General features: G+C 48.1%; 1 protein-coding gene across 2 annotated transcripts; it reads right to left on the reverse strand.

The window, feature by feature from the left end:
• Window positions 1-11,292: 11,292 nt before the first annotated feature.
• LOC140213140 (putative nuclease HARBI1) lies at window positions 11,293-16,702 on the reverse strand. Of its 2 annotated transcripts, XM_072284308.1 has the most exons (5): window positions 15,933-16,702; window positions 15,741-15,809; window positions 15,020-15,155; window positions 14,550-14,955; window positions 11,293-11,381 (listed from the first exon to the last, which is right to left on the reverse strand). In XM_072284308.1, the coding sequence occupies exons 1-4, from the start codon at window positions 16,299-16,301 to the stop codon at window positions 14,753-14,755; spliced, it is 777 nt and encodes a 258-aa protein (XP_072140409.1). In that variant the 5' UTR covers window positions 16,302-16,702; the 3' UTR covers window positions 11,293-11,381; window positions 14,550-14,752. The 2 variants fall into 2 exon arrangements, with proteins under 2 accessions (XP_072140409.1, XP_072140408.1); XM_072284307.1 differs by having other exon boundaries at window positions 15,741-16,702.
• Between the last annotated feature and the right edge of the window lie 2,457 nt (window positions 16,703-19,159).

The following is a 19,159-nucleotide window of genomic DNA, read 5'->3' on the forward strand; positions in this document are numbered from 1 at the left end:
ACAGATGCTAATGTATTCTCTGCTGTAAGCGCAGTTCTCATCCAGAAGATTGATGTTTATGTCTCCCATGATAACCATGTTCTTGTTTTCATTCGAAACAGTGTGCAAGATTTCATCTAGAGCGCAGCAAAACGTGTTTATACTAGAGCTCGGTGATCGGTAGATGCAGCCAAATACAGTGCTTTTTTCACCGGTATTGAAACATGAATTATTGATTTCAATCCATAGTGCTTCGCAGTCGGGCATACTAAGATTTAAATCTATCCGGCGTTTATACTCTATATCTTGTGAAATAAAGATTGCGGAACCGCCGTGGTTGGATGACACGCGATGACAATATTCCGGAGTGTATGATGGAAATGAAAACAAATTCATATCGCTATCGCTTAACCATGTCTCTGTTACACAAACCAGTGAAAAAGAAATATTGATCGATGATAACAGCAGGTGAAACTCATCATAGTGTTTTTTCAGACTTCTTGCATTGAAATGAATATCTGAGCAGCTGGGATTTGACAACAACGCTGCCAGTTCGTTTGATTCAACGTAAGCCATGTTGGAAGAAGAGAAGTGCTATTACGCATGGTTAGTGAAAATCGCGAGATCTGCCTCGTTTCGAATTCGAAAAACCCTGCTGTCAGTGTTCTTCCTTGCCTTGATTAGGCAGTCGTCAGTCCATAGGAACTGCCAGTGATTTTCTTTTTTCAAAGATAGAGCTTTCGAAAATATATTTTTGTTTTCCTGTGTCAGATGGTCGTTGACGTAAATCGGCTTAGACTCAGTTCCATGAAAGCCTATGTCTCGAGTCTGTAGACGCGCCTTACGCGCCTTGCTTACGAATTCTGCTTTCTTTGCCCTCGAGGTGAACCTTGCGATTAAATTTTTCGTGCTTGAGACAGATGGCACTTGATGGGCAATTTCGATGTCGTCCCTCGATACCGGGCAGTCAATTTTACTTCCAACAGCCTGAAGAATCGCCACACAGTCTTCGCCTTGAGTGCAGGGCACACCCTTTAGTTCAACATTATTTTTGCGTGAGTATTGCTCTAGCTCACTTACTTTCTGTTCCAAGGCTGCGTTTCTAGTTGTAAATGCCACGTTTGTAATCTTCAGTTTCTCGTTCTCAGACTTGAGTTCCTCAACAGTTTCATTTAAGTAAGCCAGGCTTCCCTGCAATTCCTCCAAGTCTTTCTTGAAGTTACCATCAAACGTTTCTGGTTCAGTGGCCATCTTTGATTTAACGCTCGCCAGAACTTGTTGAGCCACCGTAGCCAGTTTTCCCTGCAGAACACTTTCTAGCGCATCAAGACGCTTCGCGAGTTCAGCATTTGAGGGCATGATGGATACAAAGCACAGAGACAAAAACTGTAATAGTGGCAGCAGTTGCGATATGCAAGAGTTAGGAAAAAATGAGAACCAAAGCCCACCTGTGTAGGGGATAGCAGACGCTTATTGGCAGGAATGCCAGAGGCTCCCTCGTGCACGCTCGCAACTGCTGCCACCAACTGAAAAAGTTGCAGATTTCGCTTTCGTTTCAGTAGAAAAGCAAGAAAATCAGCAGATTCAAGCGCTTTATCACTGAATCAGCAGAAAATGAAAAAAATCAGTAGATCTACTGATAAATCAGCAGCCGTGGCATCACTGGTGTGGTCGTCCATATTGACCCGCTCCACTCCCTATCCCCCTTTCCCCCATGCCGCGCGCGCCGCTTACCTTTTTTTTTTGTTTTTACCCGTAAGCGGCGCGCTTTTTTTTTTTTTTAATAGCGCGCTTGTGACGGCGCGCCACGCGCCAGCGCGCAAGCAATGCGCGCGCTACGCAGCGCATTGGCATTGCTTGCGAGCTGGCGCATGGTGCGCCGTGGGCTATGCGTTAGCATGCACGCAGTCTTGCCCGTACTTATATTAGAGAGTTTTAGAATTGGGGGCGCAAGGCTCTGGGCCCCCAAGCCGCGTTGCGTCGGTTGCTCTTGGGTTTAGATGAGCAGCAGAGTTTGAGGATTGGGTCGAACGCAGACAGCGTTGGGTTGAGGGTTCGGGGCGCCGCAGTGTGGAAAATAGGAGAGTGTTTGAAAGCAAAAAAAAAAAAAAAATGAACCCCCTTTTTTTACAAGTGAAAACGAACAGAATGCATTTTTGAGCAAGAAGAGCGAACAATAAAATGTAAGAAACGTAATTACTGTGTTAGTACCGGTTAGTATTACGAATTTAGTGTGCGATTCTAAGCCAAGCAAAGCCAATCGAAGCCAATTGCTCTTAGTTGGTGTTTTCTTGTGACGCGCTGCGAAAAAAACTGCTAGTTCATCCGCGTGAAATGGCGAAAATCAGTCGAAGTAAATAAAGTTTGCTCTGCGACCGTCTGCTGTACGCCATCGCTGTCACCCGCGAGGGTGGCCCAAGACGGCTTGGGGGCCCACGCTAGTTTTCGATTTTTGGGTCTTGGGTTAACGCGAACGCAAGAACCCAACACTAGCTTGAGTTCTGCGCACTTGTGGCGCACTTGTGGCGTGCAATTTTCTTGGGTCCCCAAGCCGCTTGGGCCCCCAATTCTAAAACTCTCTACTATAACAGCATGTGCCGGGGCATAACAAAAATTACACTTTCAACGCAACAGATGTTTAGTCTCGCTTTATTGACTTCGTTTCGGAAAACAGATTTTTCTTACAATGTGGTGTGATGAGCAAGAGCAAAAAATGAGCAATAGTGAAAGGTGCATGACATATACAAGAGTACTAAAGACAAAAGTTCACAGATGGTGAAATAACAAAAGAAAGCGCTAGAAAACGCGAAGGCCGTTTCATGTACACACATAAAAAAATAGATTTTTATATAACGTCCTCAAGACCGAAATGTAGACCAGCTCCTGATATATGCACTAAGATATTGCACAAAATTGGACGACGTGTATGACATAGTCATGACAACTATAAAAAGGGAAAACTCACTGGTAATGGCAAAAACAATGACACGCAAAAATCGCTGAAAAATAGAATAAAATGCTAGCATTGTTTGACTGAGAGCCATACCAAAAGAAAGCTCACTTATAAATCTACACGAAAGTATATGAAATGCGTGACACGTTCATTACTACGGAATAAAATGAAAAAGACATGGCAGAAAAAAAAATAACATTGTACTAAAAACTGAAACACACATTATCACATTATTTTGCACTTGGCCACAGCTTGAGTAACGGTGGCAAGGGGAACAGAAGGTAGTCGGCTTTTGCAGCGGCACATAGAAAACATTCGCAGAAAGAAAGGCTTATTCCTCAATCAAAGACCAGGTAAAATAAGCCACCAACACAACTTTTCTTTCTACCCGAATGCAATGCTTAGCAATAAAATTACGTCACTTAAGGCACTAAGTCGTACCTACTGGGCTCTCCTTTGTATAATAAACACGAACTGCAAAAATCTGCATGTAGGACACTTGCAATTCATGCTTTCCAGAAGAAAAAAAAAGCGTATCATACCTACACATGAAGGTTGATCGCGCGGTTTTCCCATCGGGGGTTACTGAGATAGTACACAAACACTAACAGTAATTTTTCATCTCTTAGTAGGTTTGTAGAACGTGACACACAGAAAAAGCAGTGAGGGCGGTATGGAAAGCTGGGCAAGTTACTGAAGTTGCAGAATGAGACTTGGCACAGAAAAACACAAGTCACAGACCAGGTGACAATGAGGAGGAACATCTATTTGTCAGCTTTCTCTCCCGGGAAGAGGCAAGCGTAGCACAATCAAGGCTCAACGACGTCCGGAGCCTCATGGAGCACACAAATGCACAGGGCTGTGTTCGTGTACATACTATCTATCGGGGACAAAAGTCTCCGGACCGCCGCGCACGGCCGCCAGAGCAGCAGCGGGGGACTTTAGCAGCGAGCGCATCGCCGCGCGTTCTCGCGGTGACGCGCCTGGTGACGAGCCCGACGCTGCGCGCATGCGCATCCTTTCTTACCTGCGAGCATGTCGGTTTACTAGCTGGGAGCCGCCGCTGATCGGTTGCCTGGGGCGCGCCGGCAGGCGCCGTCGCTGCAGTGGCACGCTGCTGACTCATCGGTAAATCGTTCTGCACCGGAGTTGACAGGCGCTTCTCGCTCTATTGCCCTGGCGCTGGCACCCGACTACGATAACGCTCGTCTTCGCCAATTATCAGCGCAGGGCGTGTGAAGGCCGTGTAAAATAAATAAAGCAACAATTACAACACCGCAAACAATGAAATATCCAGAGTGCCTGTCGCACGATGCGGCCTCTTCACATTTGAACGGTCAAACAAGACGCTGTATACTCGAGAGCGCACTGAGGAGCACTAACCAGTGTAATGCTGCAGGCCGAATAAAAATATAGGAAACAAGCTGTGCGGGCATAACTTATGGCTATGCGGGCTGTGAAACAGTCACATCGTGTATGAGTGAATGCAAGCGCGACCATTTGATACCGCATCGGCTAAGGTGCTGTGCATCTTGTCATCGTCCTTTATCAGGCGGCCAGAAGTAACAACTACCTTTCTTTGTTCGTAGATTTATAATGTTGATCCCTGAGAAGCTATTATACAAAATAACTGTTTCAAAGACGGTTTGTATGCCGAGGTGGTACAACAATTCCTTGCGGATATGCAAAAGCTTGGGTGATTTGGTGGCATATGCCGCTTTGGACACAGCGCAGAAAGACACGGACGAAGGAAACACTACTGGGGTATCCCTGTCCTTGTTGGTGGGGGTTCCAACGGCGCACGCACTTCGTTGGGCTACCCATCGGATTCCTCCAGGGGTGCACACATCCAAGGGAGCTTTTCAGGTAATTCCTTTCAACTTCTACTCGCAGTGCGAACTCGATGAGTACTCTACAGTCATTTGTCTTTATTGTTACACAGGAAGTTTGGGTGTTCAGGAAACTAGACGCCAAATGCATTCCAATCTCGTAGAAAGCCTAGAGCTCTCCTGAAGCCATGGTGATGGATGCCACGTTACACTGGATGCGTTTGCGGTTTTGTTTGGAACTCGAGGTCTCGTCGCTTTTCACTCTCCACACAGTCTTCCGTGAGCAAGCGCATGACGTATCGCGGCCCGTGCATATGTCACCGTGCTGTATGTCACCGTGCGCCGTGCATATGTCAGACAGCTGCACTCGTTTCTGTTTTTCCTTCTTGGAACGGTTAACTAATGCGCTGCGACGCTGATCCAGAATGACACAAAGAAAACGCTTTTTTTTCCTCATTACTTTTACCTCGATAATGTTTTCGGAAATACGAGTCATCGGTCATCTGTCTTTCGCTTCGTCTTACTTGCCGATTGACGAACTGCTTGCTACTCCCGCTGCCTGTGAATGCAGGAAGCCCTTCGTCAGCTTTTATTGTTATCTTAGATGTTCTGACGACGGTGAATGCCTGGTTGTAGGCATTGATACAACCCGTTCTCCAGCTCGGACTTCAGTCAGCAGCATGGCGCCGAAAGTGTCGCTAGGAGACAAACTGCGCATTGTGCGTTTTTCTATAGAAGGTGTTCCCCAGAGGGAAATTTGCCGGCGCACTAATAGGGCAAGAGACACTGTGAATAGGATAATCCAAGCCTACAAAAATGATGAAGGGAGGCTAGGTGACGCCCAACGCAGTGGCAGACCAAGGGCAACGACAGAAGAAGTGGACAGACTAATTGTGGCTGCGGTAGTTGCTGACCCTTTCCTCAGTGCAAAAGAACTAAAGGACGCTCTTGCTCTCGATGTTTCATGCAAGACGATACGGAGGAGACTGCAGGAAGCAGGTCTCCAAAGCTGCGTTGCAGCCCAAAAGCCGCACCTGACAGAAAAACAGCACACAGAAAGGTTAGCCTTTGCCCAAGCCGTTGAGCAGTGGTCAGTGTCTTCTGAGACGAATCGACTTTCAGCACTCGCTGGGACCTCCAACGGCGTGTGTGGCGACCAGTCAACTGCAGGTGAGCACGCTTAAGTCTGCTGGACAACACGTGTGTTTAATTTAAAACAAAGCATTTTCTGAACAGAAGGTGCATGTCTAAACAAACGCTTAGTGCGAAGGCTCAATCGCCTACCATGTTCGTGGATAAAATTTTAGATACGGACACTCTCCTTACCGCGAATTTTCAGCAAATTTCTAGTATTGACAGCCTAAAGAATTTGCGTGCAATTTGCCTATTTTATACCGCTTTTTGACAACTAAAGGTAATTAGTTTTCTGCTGAATAACTCCCTTTGCGCTGATTTTTGTCTTCTTCATTATGCCATGCCCAAATTATATGCAGCTTTAATTTGAGATTTGGGTAAAGCTGCGTCTTCGTCCATAAAGAACTAGAGCTCGCCTCCGTACGGTGCGCAAGCAAACTTATTTTTGATTAATATCTTAGTGCGGGCGAGTTGGTGAATAACCATGCGAAGCGGCAGCGTGAAGCAGCAAGGACGAAAAGGAGACACGAGAACTTGCCCTTTGTTCTCGCTTGTACTGCTTGTCCTGCGCTTGTCCTATGTTCTCGTGTCCTTTCGTCCTTGTTGCTTCGCGCTACCGCTTTCTATTATTATTTTTTATTTCAATTTTAATATCACATATACATTTACACTAAAACACAAGGATTTGGCAGTACGACCATGCGTGTGCATCTCACATATTACTTGGGATATGGTAGCAGTCAGTGTAGGTTCGGCCACCTAGGCTTCTATAACGCGCGCTGATATTGCGTATAGCAAGATTCAGAAGTGACAACTTTCCTAGTACACCAGTGGTGAATTTTGTAAAGCAGAGATAATTTTGTTAATAAACCTAATTTGTCCTTTGGTTTTGTATGTGAGCATGCTTGTTGGATACTAGCCAATATAAGTTCCCTTCACTACGCCTCAGTAATAGTCTTTTCCTCCGTGTCGTGTCGAACCTTCTTTTTTAAATGATTGCTTGTGCTATTTCCTCTCTTTAAGTACAATATATCTTCCTTACTGATATGAAACATCACTTTTCTTATTTCTCTACACTTAGGTACCTCCCGGATTACACTCAAAACATTTTTTGCAGCGGGCGGTGCACTGTAAACGTGTGGGGGGCGATCAGCAAGGAAGGGCTCGGCCCACTTGTTCGCATCGAAGGGTCGTTTACATCGGAAGAATACTGCAACATTATCACTCATCACCTGTTGCCATTCGTTCTTGACGGCCCTTTCCCTGATGGTGGCTTTCAGTTCCAACAGGACAGATGTCCAGTTCACACAGCCCGTAAAGTGGCAGCCCTCCTCGACCGCTACGTAGTGCGCCAGCTAAACTGGCCCCCCAAAGGAGCTGACCTAAACCCTATAGAAAATGTATGGGGCATACTCAAACAACAAGTCAGCACCCACCGTGATGTTCCCACTACGGCCGACTCCTTATGGGATGCAGTGAAGGAGGAATGGGAGGTGTTACGTGGACGACCGGATGTGATTACATCGCTCTACAACTCAATGCCGAGGCGGATTGCACAAGTGATCGCTTTGAAGGGACATTTCACAAGCCACTAGTTTTCTTTGTGCCTTGCGTGCATTCTTCTCATTTGTGAACAAAACCCTTGCAATCCATAGTATTTCCGATTCCTTCAAACTACTGCATACAGCCATTGTAGTCCAACCACATATTTTTCGGGCGATTTTAAGATACGATACTACCGTTAAGAATGGCTTCCAAGCGCACAGCAACTGAAACAATTAGGCAACACCTGTTTGGGCTAGCAATGTCTCATGCACGAATTGACTGTTTGATAGCCCAGGCAGATGCGAGTTACGGCTGCGCAGCTTGTTTGTTACCTATATTAAGTGATAGCTCGTTCTGCTGAAAACCCGACGTCGTCGTCCGTCGTCGTGTGTCAGTCGCGAAAACTACCAGAAGTTTCAAAGGAAGCTGGAAAAAAATGGCAGTGGCTTAGCTTGGCTATGCCAGGATATACGTAGCGAAAGTTAAGGCATAGGTGGCGCCGTGGCTGGTCACGTGGTTCGTCACGCGGTTGTTTCCGTAACCAGTCACGTGGTTGGTCACGTGGCACGGTGCGACCACGGTGGGACTGTGAGCACCGCGAAACTGCGAGTTCGTGGCCAAATGTATACCTTTCGGTACAAAAAAATACCTGGCATCAGTGGTCGAACTCGGACCTCTGTGCGCCAGGCAGGCGCTCAACGCAAAAGCCACAAACGTTTATTGTTCTTTATTGCATAGAAGTACTACACCCAAGCTGAGAGGCTTCAAGTCCCACTTCACCAGGTCGCATCAAGCAATCCGTCATGCACAAAGGGCCTTTTGTTCAAACGCGTCAGAGGGCGCCTAAGAACGCATTGTGGTGTTTATGACTTCGTAACATGTTTTGGAGATGGGCACTTGTGTTATGGTAACTAGTAACTAAAGTATTTAAAGTCAAAAATAATGCACGGAATAAAAAGGTGGTGTCACGGGGCTTCATTGTACTGACACAAATCGCGCGCATGTCAGTATGTGCGACTGTAGTATGCCATAAAGTGTAACCTAGATATGGTAATTGGTGCTTTGTAATAAATAAATCAGACAGAAAAAAGGAGAAGGCGCTATTGCATCGAATCTTAAGGCGAGGCTTAAGCGTCCTCCTAATTGCTTTTTCCCCACTCCACAACATTACCCGGTTTTATTTTCCTCGTTGTATACGGATACGGATGATGCTCATTGCTCGCTCAGGTTTTTAGCGCCTTGTCTGACCTTTCATATGTAGAGAGGCAGCAGCGCACAACTGGCGCTCTAAATGCGCGATTTGCGGATTTGTAATCGGCTCTTTATTTCTTTATCATGGCCGGAAAAGTGGCGAAGATAACCGACAAGCGTTATCATAGGCGTGTGCAAGTGTATAGGCAAGCGAGCGACACGCGCCGCTAATCGCCGATGAGTCAGCAGCGTGCCACTGCAGCGACGGCCCCTGCTGGCGCGCCCCAGACAACCGATCAGCGGCGGCTCCCAGCTAGTAAACCGACATGCTCACAGGTAAGATAGGATGCGCATGCGCGCAGCGTCGGTCTCGTCACCAGGCGCGTCACCGCGAGAGCGCGCGGCGATGCGCTCGCTGCTGCTCCGGCGGCCGTGCGCGGCGGCCTGGCGACTTTTGTCCCCGATAGTACATGTGCCTTCTGCAGGCGCGATCTTGTACGCGTTCCAAAATAGAACGGACCGCCTCCGTTCTAAACGTCACGAAATAGGCGGTTCGCAGTGTTCGCGAGACCGAGAGGAAGCAAACAGCCAATGAGCGAAGTGGAAGCCTGCGTCATGCTTTTGACGTCTGCTTGGGGACCGTATAATATATTGAGAAACGTTTGCGACATGTTGAAAAATATTTTGCTATTATGAGTGAGTAGCAAAATGTGTTGGTGTTGCTTTTCAAAGATTCAATTTGGAATGGAAAACGACTGAAACAAAATATTGCGGTTAATGTCTTCAAATGGCGCTAGGTGGTGTCGCAGTTTTGCGAAACGTTTAGTGATGGCGCTAGCTACCACCCCGTTTCACGCACACGGCGCGAATTTTGAAGCGGTTGGTTCAGTCGTTCAGTTGAAGCCATGGCGCTTAACCTACAAGCACCGGCGAAGGGGCCGCGCGTGTCGGAGGCTCAGAAGGAGACGGTGGTCGCCTTCATGGAAGCGCATCCCCAGCTGGCTATAAGATCCAGCGAGCTGGGGCCGCGCTTCACTGCTGGCGACCGCCGACGTCTGTGGCAGCAGCTAGCCGACCAGCTCAACACTCAAGGCCCCGTCGTGAAAACCACCGAGCAGGGGCGAGAGTGGTGGCGGAAGCAGGTGTTCGAGGCCCGCCGCAACGCTGCCGCACTTGCCCAAGAACAAAGGTGAGTGACCGTCCAATGGCCTGGGCGATTTGTCCTTCGACATTGGCGTGTATTTTCAGAAGCACAGGAGGGGGGCGGCTACATGGCTTTCATGGTCGAGTCCTGGAGCTCACCGGGACGGTCCGCCTCCACGGTGTGACCGACCTCCCCTACCAAGAGGTAAGCACACTGTCGCCGTAATATCATGGGTTCCTGAATGGTGCCGGTTTAGAGTTTGCCATTATCTGTAAGTGCTACCTTTAGCAGAACGCGACACCGTTGGTGAACAGGAAAATAGCGTAGGAGAGAACGGAAAAGCAGGTAGGTTAATCAACTAGAATCTCAGTTGGCTGCGTTTTCGGGAAATGGGGGGGTTAAGTGATTAACACAGAATTAAAATGCCTTCGCGGAAGTGCACGAGGACGGTAACACATGGGATCATTAAGCACTCAATAATTGCACAATATTTTCGCAAATTAGTACGAAAACTTGCAACGTAGGCATTGTAACAAATAGCCACGCTTATGACATTTTCCAGCAGGCTGACGTCCCCACCTGCGCGATGGAAGTCGTCGTCCAAGACGAGGCTGCGGGCGTGAGCACAGCGACACGTAAGCATCAGAGGAATGAGTGTTTTAATTATCGCCAATTGTGTGTGCAGTTCGTAAACATTAATGTGTTTACTCTACAGCGGCAGAGGATCCACCGCGCGGCGCGGCGCCTGCCGAAAGGGTGGCTGCTGCACCTGGTAAGTTATTGATCCTCAAGCTGTTAAATAAAATGAGCTCTTGTATTTTACTGAACTAGCCCAATAAGCCATAACATGGCCATAGCCACTTTTATTCGTACCATAAAATGCAGTGCAACTGTAGAAAATGCTGTATGTTTTCAGTGTTGCAGCACCCTGTTCGGCCACCACGTCGACAGCGACCGCGACGGGTGGATACCCTGACGACGATGTCGTCGCAGTGCGCCCGCAGCCTGGAACAGGGCGACGAGGTGCTGCAGGTTGGTAGGCCCTTTGGTGTCATTTTACATGAAGGACATAAATATTCTTTATGCTTTGTTATAAGTAAATCATGAATCTGAAAAAACAAATCAGCTTGGGATGTAAACAAGAAATATGCGTTGTATAGAGGGCTCGGTAACGTGTCTTGCCAACGATCAGCCGCCGGACGAAAAGTTGGTTAGCCCTGAAAAGGGCTGTTTGATGGTGAGAGATGCATTAGAGTAGATGACGGAAGAGTAGTTCCAGCAGGTCTTTGTCTGTCCAAACGAAGAGGGCATAGCTTGTACGCGACGCTTGACACTGCCAAAGGATGCCATCAGGCCAGTGGCTCTTCAGCAGAGAGGGAATCGTTGTGCACGTTGCAATTCTTCACAACAGCAGCTTGCAGCCGTGAGCTGGTTGCGAGTAATCAGCAACTGATGCGAACAGTTCCACCATGATTATTCATTCCAGGTGCTGCGCAGAATCGAGGCGTCCACAACCCGCCTCGCTGTCGCGGCAGAGCGGACGGCAGCAGCCCAGGAGGGGATCCTGGAGCAGGTGCGCGCCATAGCGCAGGACATCACTGAGCACCTGCAGCAAGCGAGACATTAATTTATCATTTTATTCATTTGTTTCACCAGTTCCGTTTGTTTTGTTTATTTATTGTTTGAGTTTCCTTTGAGTAATAGAGGAGGATTTTTTGGTTGAGAGGTGCAATGCGCGCACCCATTTTTGTTCTGTTGTTTGAGTTTCCTTTGAGTAATAGAGGATTTTTTGGTTGAGAGGTGCAATGCGCGCACCCATTTTTGTTCTGTTGTATTTGCCTCTTTCTATTTATGCTTATCCAGCTGCAATGCCAGCGTGCTTTTTTTATTTACACATTTCGAAGGCGCCTAGTCATTCACACTGGAATCGTTACAAATAGTTGTCGATTTCTGTGTATGGGTTTTGTAATGCGATATTTATATTGCTTCACTGTGTTGTAGCTTACTGCACTCATTATGAAGCGTTACCGCATAGTGTTTGCACTGTGATATTTTCATTTCGGCACAGTGAGGCTAAGGTGCAACGACTACAATGTCTTTTTTTCAGAGCACCATACTAGTCACTCTTTAAGTTGCATAGTTTCAAAATGAAAATGACCATCATTGCACCACACCAGTGATTGGTTTCCTCTAGTCTTCGTTCCAAGGGAGTCATTGCAAGAATAACTTTCACGCATGACACTTTCTGGGTGCTGTGAGATTGCAGAGCCAATTATTCATGTTTTATGTAACATGTTTCATCACAGCTGGCAAGTGCACTCAGCTTTTTACAATTATGATTCACCTGTTTAGCATCGCACTACAATTGCTGCCGAGAAATGAATGCTTCTAGTCAGTGACTCATAACACTGACAAGGGAATGGACATACCTGGGATAGTCATACTTTCTTGCAAGGTCACGTAAATGTAATTGTAAGTTTTACATGCCGTGGTGAAAAAGAATTATGTGATGCTGATGTTGCAATGTTGTCACATGCTTTGCTACCTGAAGCATGTTGTACTACAAGGTTTGTGATGTACTTGTCATCATAGAGTGTGATAAAGTTGACCTATTTATTTTTTGCACTTTTACGTTAATTTACATCTACCCATTTGGACATGATGTGACGAGTATAATGCTGTCACTACACTCGGCGTTACATTTTGTTTGTGTTTGAATCCGCATTCATTACGCGTTACTTGCTTGCCTCGCCTGCGTATTCATGCTTGCACAGAAGTTTTGATACACCTAGCACAAGAGATGGCTAGCAAGCATATTGCCTCACTCCTACCAACGTACACTGAGCGTCAAAATGCACAGGATGCGGCGGTTGCGTTCATTCTGATGTGCTTTATGAACATTTTTCGCACCTTTTGCTGATGGTGACCATGAGTACAGAGTGCCAATCATATGCATTGCTTCCATCAAGTCTGTCATGACTATGATGGGTCAAGGGATGTTTTTATTTCATATTTCATGTGATATTTAAAGAAAAGGCTGCACTTTCACGTTGCTACCGCGTTTCATGTTCCACTAGGAAAGAAGTACTTTGTGATGTGCATATTGCATAAGACAATGCTAGCTTGGGAGCAGCAGCGAATGCAGTTCTTCACAGATGAAGGGGCATGAAGCATTGCCTTACGACTGCTTCGCGAGTACTACTGTTAATAAGTGGCAGCCTTGGAGACTCTTGCATAGTGGCGAGGGTACAATTGTTTCCACGGCCGTGGCATTCTATTTAAAGGATTCTTTGTATAAGTGTACTTCATCATCATCATCCTGGTTACGCCCACTGCAGGGCAAAGCCTCTCCCATACTTCTCCAACTACCCCGGTCATGTAGTCCCTGCAAACTTCTTAATCTCATCCGCCCACCTAACTTGCTGCCACCCCCTGCTACGCTTCCCTTCCCTTGGAATCCATTCCGTAACTCTTAATGACCATCGGTTATCTTCCCTCCTCATTACGTGTCCTGCCCATGCCCATTTGTTTTTCTTGATTTCAACTACGATATCATTAACTCGTGGTTGTTCCCTCACCCAATCAGCTCTTTTATTATCCCTTAACGTTACACCTATCATTCTTCTTTCCATACCTCGTTGCGTCGCCCTCAATTTAAGTAGAACCCTTTTCGTAAGCCTCCAGGTTTCTGCCCCGTACGTGAGTACTGGTAAGACACAGCTCTCTTACACTTTTTGCTTGAGGGATAATGGCAACCTGCTGTTCATGATCTGCGAATGTCTGCCAAACGCACTCCAACCCATTCTTATTCTTCTGGTTATTTCACTCTCATGATCCGGATCAGCAGTCACTACCTGTCCTAAGTAGATGTATTCCCTTACCACTTCCAGTGCCTCGCTACCTATCGTAAACTGCTGTTCCCTTCCGAGACTATTAAACATTACTTCAGTTTTCTGCAGATTAATTTTTAGTCCCACCCTTCTGCTCTGCCTCTCCAGATCAGTGAGCATGCATTGCAGTTGGTCCCCTGAGTTACTAAGCAAGGCAATATCATCAGCGAAGCGCAAGTTACTAAGGTATTCTCCATTTACTCTTATGCCCAATTCTTCCCAATCCAGGTCTCTGAATACCTCCTGTAAACACGCTGTGAATAGCATTGGAGAGATCGTATCTCCCTGCCTGACGCCTTTCTTTATTGGGATTTTGTTGCTTTTTTTATGGAGGACTACAGTGGCTGTGGAGCCGCTATAGATATTTTTCAGTATTTTTACATACGGCTCGTCTACACCCTGATTCCGCAATGCCTCCATGACTGCTGAGGTTTCGACTGAATCAAACGCTTTCTCGTAATCAACGAAAGCTATATATAATGGTCGGTTATATTCCGCACATTTCTCTATCACCTGATTGATAGTGTGAATATGGTCTATTGTTGAGTAGCCTTTACAGAATCCTGCCTGGTCCTTTGGTTGACGGAAGTCTAAGGTGTTCCTGATTCTATTTGCAATTACCTTAGTAAATACTTTGTAGGCAACGGACAGTAAGCTGATCGGTCTATAATTTTTCAAGTCTTTGGCGAAACGAAGTGCACTTCGTTTGTGTTTAAATTATCATCTGTCGGATGTGTGGATTGGGAACACTGACCATTCGTATGGAGGTGCACTTGTCGTGTATACAAATTTTTAAATGTATTTTCCGCTGTACAAACACACCCCTGTGATAGCCTAAGGGCACTGCACTTTGTATAAATAAATTATGTATTATGAAAACTTACCATTCCTGTGTCCTTCAGAAAAGGTTGACAACTGCGCTGCGCTGCTGCCTTCCTCTGAGGAACACGTCTTGTGGTGCCAGCACCTGGATGTCTCCTGGCTCCTCTGGCTCCTCAGCTGGTGGCACTTCCCCACCATAATCCTCCAATGTCCAGTCGCCCGCGTCCAAGGCAATGTTATGGAGAGCAACGCATGCATAAATGATTCACGCTGCTCTATCGGGGCTGTACAGCAGTGTCCGAAAGTGCTGCAAGCAGCGGAACTTGCTTTTCAACACCCCGATACATCTCTCCACAACATTGCGCATGGATGCGTGCTCCTGGTTGTAGTGGCCTTCAGAGCTGGTGCCGGCATGGCTGCCAGGTACTGGAACAAGCAGCCATGGCTCGAGAGGATATCCTGAGTCTCCTATTGCAGAAAGTGACAGCTGAGTGCTCTGCCCTAGTTAGGGGTACGCATTACGAATACTAACCAAGCAGATACTCGCCAGGCTGCAGTTGTGCGGCTAGGCGTGCACGCAGTGGGTTACGCTGCCACACCCAAGAGTCGTGGCACGAACCAGGGAACCGGGGGTCCACAACAAGAATGCGAAGTTCCGCGTTGCAAACCTGCAATGGGGAGCAATACAAAATAGCGCTGCAGATATGCTCAAAATCCGTTTTGCCATTCATATGCACAAAAGAATACACGTACGCTGGTACAAGTAGCAGACTGTTTCAGCCATAGGCGTGCACAGGGTCTTGCAATTGGGGGGGGGTGGCAATGCGCCACCCCCCCCCCTTATGTGGACGCCTATAGTTCGCACTAATTGATAGCTAAATGAAAACTCGAGGCCCGATATTGCGCAAGAACGTCCATACGAGACAAAGCCAGCCCATGCAATGGTTGTAAGTACTTGCGTGTTCAAAATGCTTCCATCGTGTCTTCCCTACAGTGTATCCATTTCTGCTACGACTGCTGCCCATTTAAAACACAATTTCGGAACGGCAGACTGATTATCCACAACACATGGCACTCATCATTACTCCCGACATGTCAGATTTCAACGAGCTCGTAAACAGTTCCCCGCATGTCCTCTTTTAATCGTTACATTACTTGTTATGCCAGCTTGGGCATTAAACCGAACAATTGCAACTATGGGCGAGTAAAAATGGCAACCACAGTTTGAAGTAAAACATTCTAACGGTACTTACGACCATGACGTTTAGGGCGTAATAACCCTTCCTCGACATGAAGCTCGCCGTGTCAGCCGGGCTGAGTCCCTCTGGCTTCATAATGGCGATCAATGTGCCATCGACGCACGCTAGCACGCCTGGAATGGCGCCGCGTCGCGCAAACGCCGCCTTTGCCTCATCCTTGGCAGCCGGTGTCAATGGAAAGTCCACCAACTTTCGCCGGGCAGACACGGAAATGATGGCCTCCGTCACCTCGTGAATGGTGCTGCTCACGGCCGACTGTGCCATGCCTACGTGTTCCTCGCGACCAACGCTCCTCAGGAAGCTTCCGGTGCCGAAGAATCGCAGCGCGCACAACACTTTCCTTTCTGTGGAAAGGCCACTGGCTCGCTGGCATCCAATGATAGGGTCAAGCTCGTCGCACAAGCTACGCACTGTTCGTTTGGACAGACGAAAATACTGCCGGAACTCTTCTTCCGTCAACTCTTCAAATGCATCATCTACCTCGGGTCGTCGTCTCTGCGCGACTGCACCAGCCGCACAGGCGACACGAAAAGGCACGGCAGAGAAAAACGCCATGTTCTCCAACTGTTGGGAGCGCGGAATCGGATTGAACCGGATACGAAAGATGCTAACTGTCCCAAGCACTTACGTTCTAATCCAATCCAAGCCGTCTGGTAGCCGTTCTAATCCGTTCTATCGCTCCGGACGGACTCTCCGTCCGTTCCGTGGCGTTCGTCCGTTAGCAGACGACACGGAATGATTATGCGCAGCAAGACGTCACGGCTCACGTGACAATAGACGTCATGGCATTCGTCGCGGTTCAAATTGACCAATCGTGTGCGGCTTGATGGAACGGACCGCCTCCGTTCTATTTTGGAACGCGTACAAGATCGCGCCCGTGATGTCCTTGGGTCTGAGCGCTCACCTGTTGTCTTTAGGCACCCGGAACAACCCTGCAGGGCTTGTTTTTGAGGTATTTGTGCACCACTGCACGATGCACGAGCGGTACGATTCGTGAAACGGGTGAAACATCACGGAGCACGAGCACACAGCTACCGAGGACCACGAAACTGACGAAACTAGCCACGCCGGTCAACGCACAGCAGCGCACGCTTCGCGATAACAGCAGATAACGAAACATGAAACGTCATGCAGCGGGCTGAGCTGGCTCCGGGCCGGCGGGGCCGCACGGCGTGCGCGCGGAGACAGTCGAAGGTGAGGGATGTATCAGTCGAGGTGGCCAGCGACCAAATGCTCTTTATTGCTGAACGTACAGTGCTTTTATAGCCGCAAGGGGTGTGGCAACCAAGGCGCATATCTAATCTAGGCGAGCACGATGAATCGCCGCACCAGGCATGGCACGTGCGTCATTCCCGATACATCTTCCCTCCTGTGGAGAATAGATGCCAAGTACTTGGTTGAAATTGCGGTCGTACCGCAGGCGCTGCGGTGGTCTCCTATCTCTGGTAGATCGGCGCAATGTAAGAGCCTGCGGAGCCGTTGAGCTTACAGTCGGTCCAGTCGTAGTCACGGGCGGCGGCGCCTGCGGAATGTTCTCGGAGCTCACAGTTGCAGCAGGTGCCGTGGGTTGTAGTGCTTCACACGCTCGTTCGCTCTCCCGGTCGTCACATTCGAGGGCTTCTTGCTGGAACAGCTCACCAGTTGGAAGCAGATGCTGTCGGTTGCGACGTAGCACTCTGTTGTCCTCGGTAACTACTCGATAAGACCTCGGTGCAACTGCTTCGGTAACTTGAGCTCGGCGATTCCATGTCTTTTCCTGTACTCTCACGACATCGCCGGTATTGAGAGGTGGTAACGTTCTCCCCCGAGTGTCTGCCTGGGCTCGCTTGAATACTGGTATGCTTGGCTGCTGCCTGAAGTCTGGGAGTAGAGTGCGAAGCCTCCTGCCCTGCAAGAGTTCACCAGGGGAGCGGCCATCTTCGAGCGGAGTGGATCTGTAGTTGAGCAACCCGAGCCAGAAGTCTTGTTTTGTTTCTTCCGTTTTCTTTAAGATTCTTTTCACAATCTGAACCCCCTTCTCAGCGAGTCCATTCGATTGCGGGAACTCGGGGCTCGACGTGACGTGGCTGAAGTCGTACCTGGATGCAAAGAGAGCAAATTCATAAGACGAAAACTGCGGCCCATTGTCCGTGTGGACTTCCATTGGAATGCCGTATCTTGAAAAGATGGCGCTCAACTTCTCAATTACGGCACTGGATGTTGTACGAGTCAGCTTCTCCACTTCCGGGAAGTTCGAATGGGCATCAAAAACCGACAGGTACGAGCTGCCTCCGTACTGAAAAATGTCAACGCCCACGTGGTACCATGCATGGGCCGGTGTAGGTCTGATCATAAAAGGCTCACTTTGCTGTTTGTCCGTATATTTGCGGCAAACTGCAGAACTCTGCAACAGGTTTTTGATATCAGAGTTCAACCCCGGCCAGAACACTAGGCCCCTGGCTCTTGCTTGGCACTTGTTCAAGCCCATGTGTCCCTCATGAATACGTTCGAGAACTTCCTTTCGCATTGACTTCGGGACTGCAACTTTGCTGCCTTTAAATACAATTCCTTTAATCAATGAGAGCTCGGACGCGAATGGCTTCATTATTCCCGCAATGTCACCGTGGCCATTAATGTAGCGCATCACTGACTGCAAGTCCTGATCATTCGCCGTTGCTTTCGCCAGACGGGCCAGTGTTCTAGCGCTTACCAAGGTTGACATGACTGCGACCGCGTGGACCTCCACATCTTCCGTGTCGTCGGAGTAGTCCTTAGTCGCTGTCCCTGGAGCCCTTCATAGCATGTCTGTGAGAAAGAATTTCTTTCCTGGTACATACTGCAGTTCAAAATCATAAGCCATTAGCCTCAAGAAAAAACGTTGAAGCCTGGGTGGCATATCACTGATTCCTTTCGCTGCAACACCAAGCAGTGGACGGTGGTCAGTCTCGATAACAGTTTTACGTCCGTATACGAAGTGATGAAATTTTTCACAGCCGAACGTTATCCCCAATGCTTCCTTTTCAATCTGCGAGTACCTCTGCTCCGAGTTGGCCATTACACGTCAGGCATAAGCGACTGCCCGCCAGTTTTCACCGTGGCGCTGTAAAGGTGCAGCTCCCAAACCATTCTTTGATGCATCTGCCACGATTTTAGTTTCTCTTGCTGGGTTGAAAATAGCTAGGAGAGGCGCACTGCTAAGCATGTCGCAGATCATCCTCCACTCACTAGCGTGGTTTTCGGTCCACTCGAAGACAGAGTCCTTTTTGATGAGGCTGCGAAGAAGCGTAGTACGTTCTGCGAGATTAGGCAAGTACTTGCTGAAATAATTTGCTACTCCTAGCATTCTGTGGACAGCGGCTTTATCCGTTGGGCATGGAGTCTCCCTCAACGACTGCGTCAACGCTGGGTTAGGCTTTATTCCATCGTGGCTAATG

The sequence above is a fragment of the Dermacentor andersoni genome, chromosome 9, assembly GCF_023375885.2.
Source record: "Dermacentor andersoni chromosome 9, qqDerAnde1_hic_scaffold, whole genome shotgun sequence".
Taxonomy (NCBI): Eukaryota; Metazoa; Arthropoda; class Arachnida; order Ixodida; family Ixodidae; genus Dermacentor; species Dermacentor andersoni.

Excerpts from the sequence above, each read along its gene's own strand:
- LOC140213140 (XM_072284307.1), bottom strand. The coding sequence starts at position 16,301 with ATGGCGTTTTTCTCTGCCGTGCCTTTTCGTGTCGCCTGTGCGGCTGGT. Across the intron at positions 15,156-15,740 it reads ACGCCCTAAACGTCATGGTC|GTTTGCAACGCGGAACTTCG; the intron begins GTAAGTACCGTT and ends TCCCCATTGCAG. Across the intron at positions 14,956-15,019 it reads GCCTGGCGAGTATCTGCTTG|GAGACTCAGGATATCCTCTC; the intron begins GTTAGTATTCGT and ends TTTCTGCAATAG.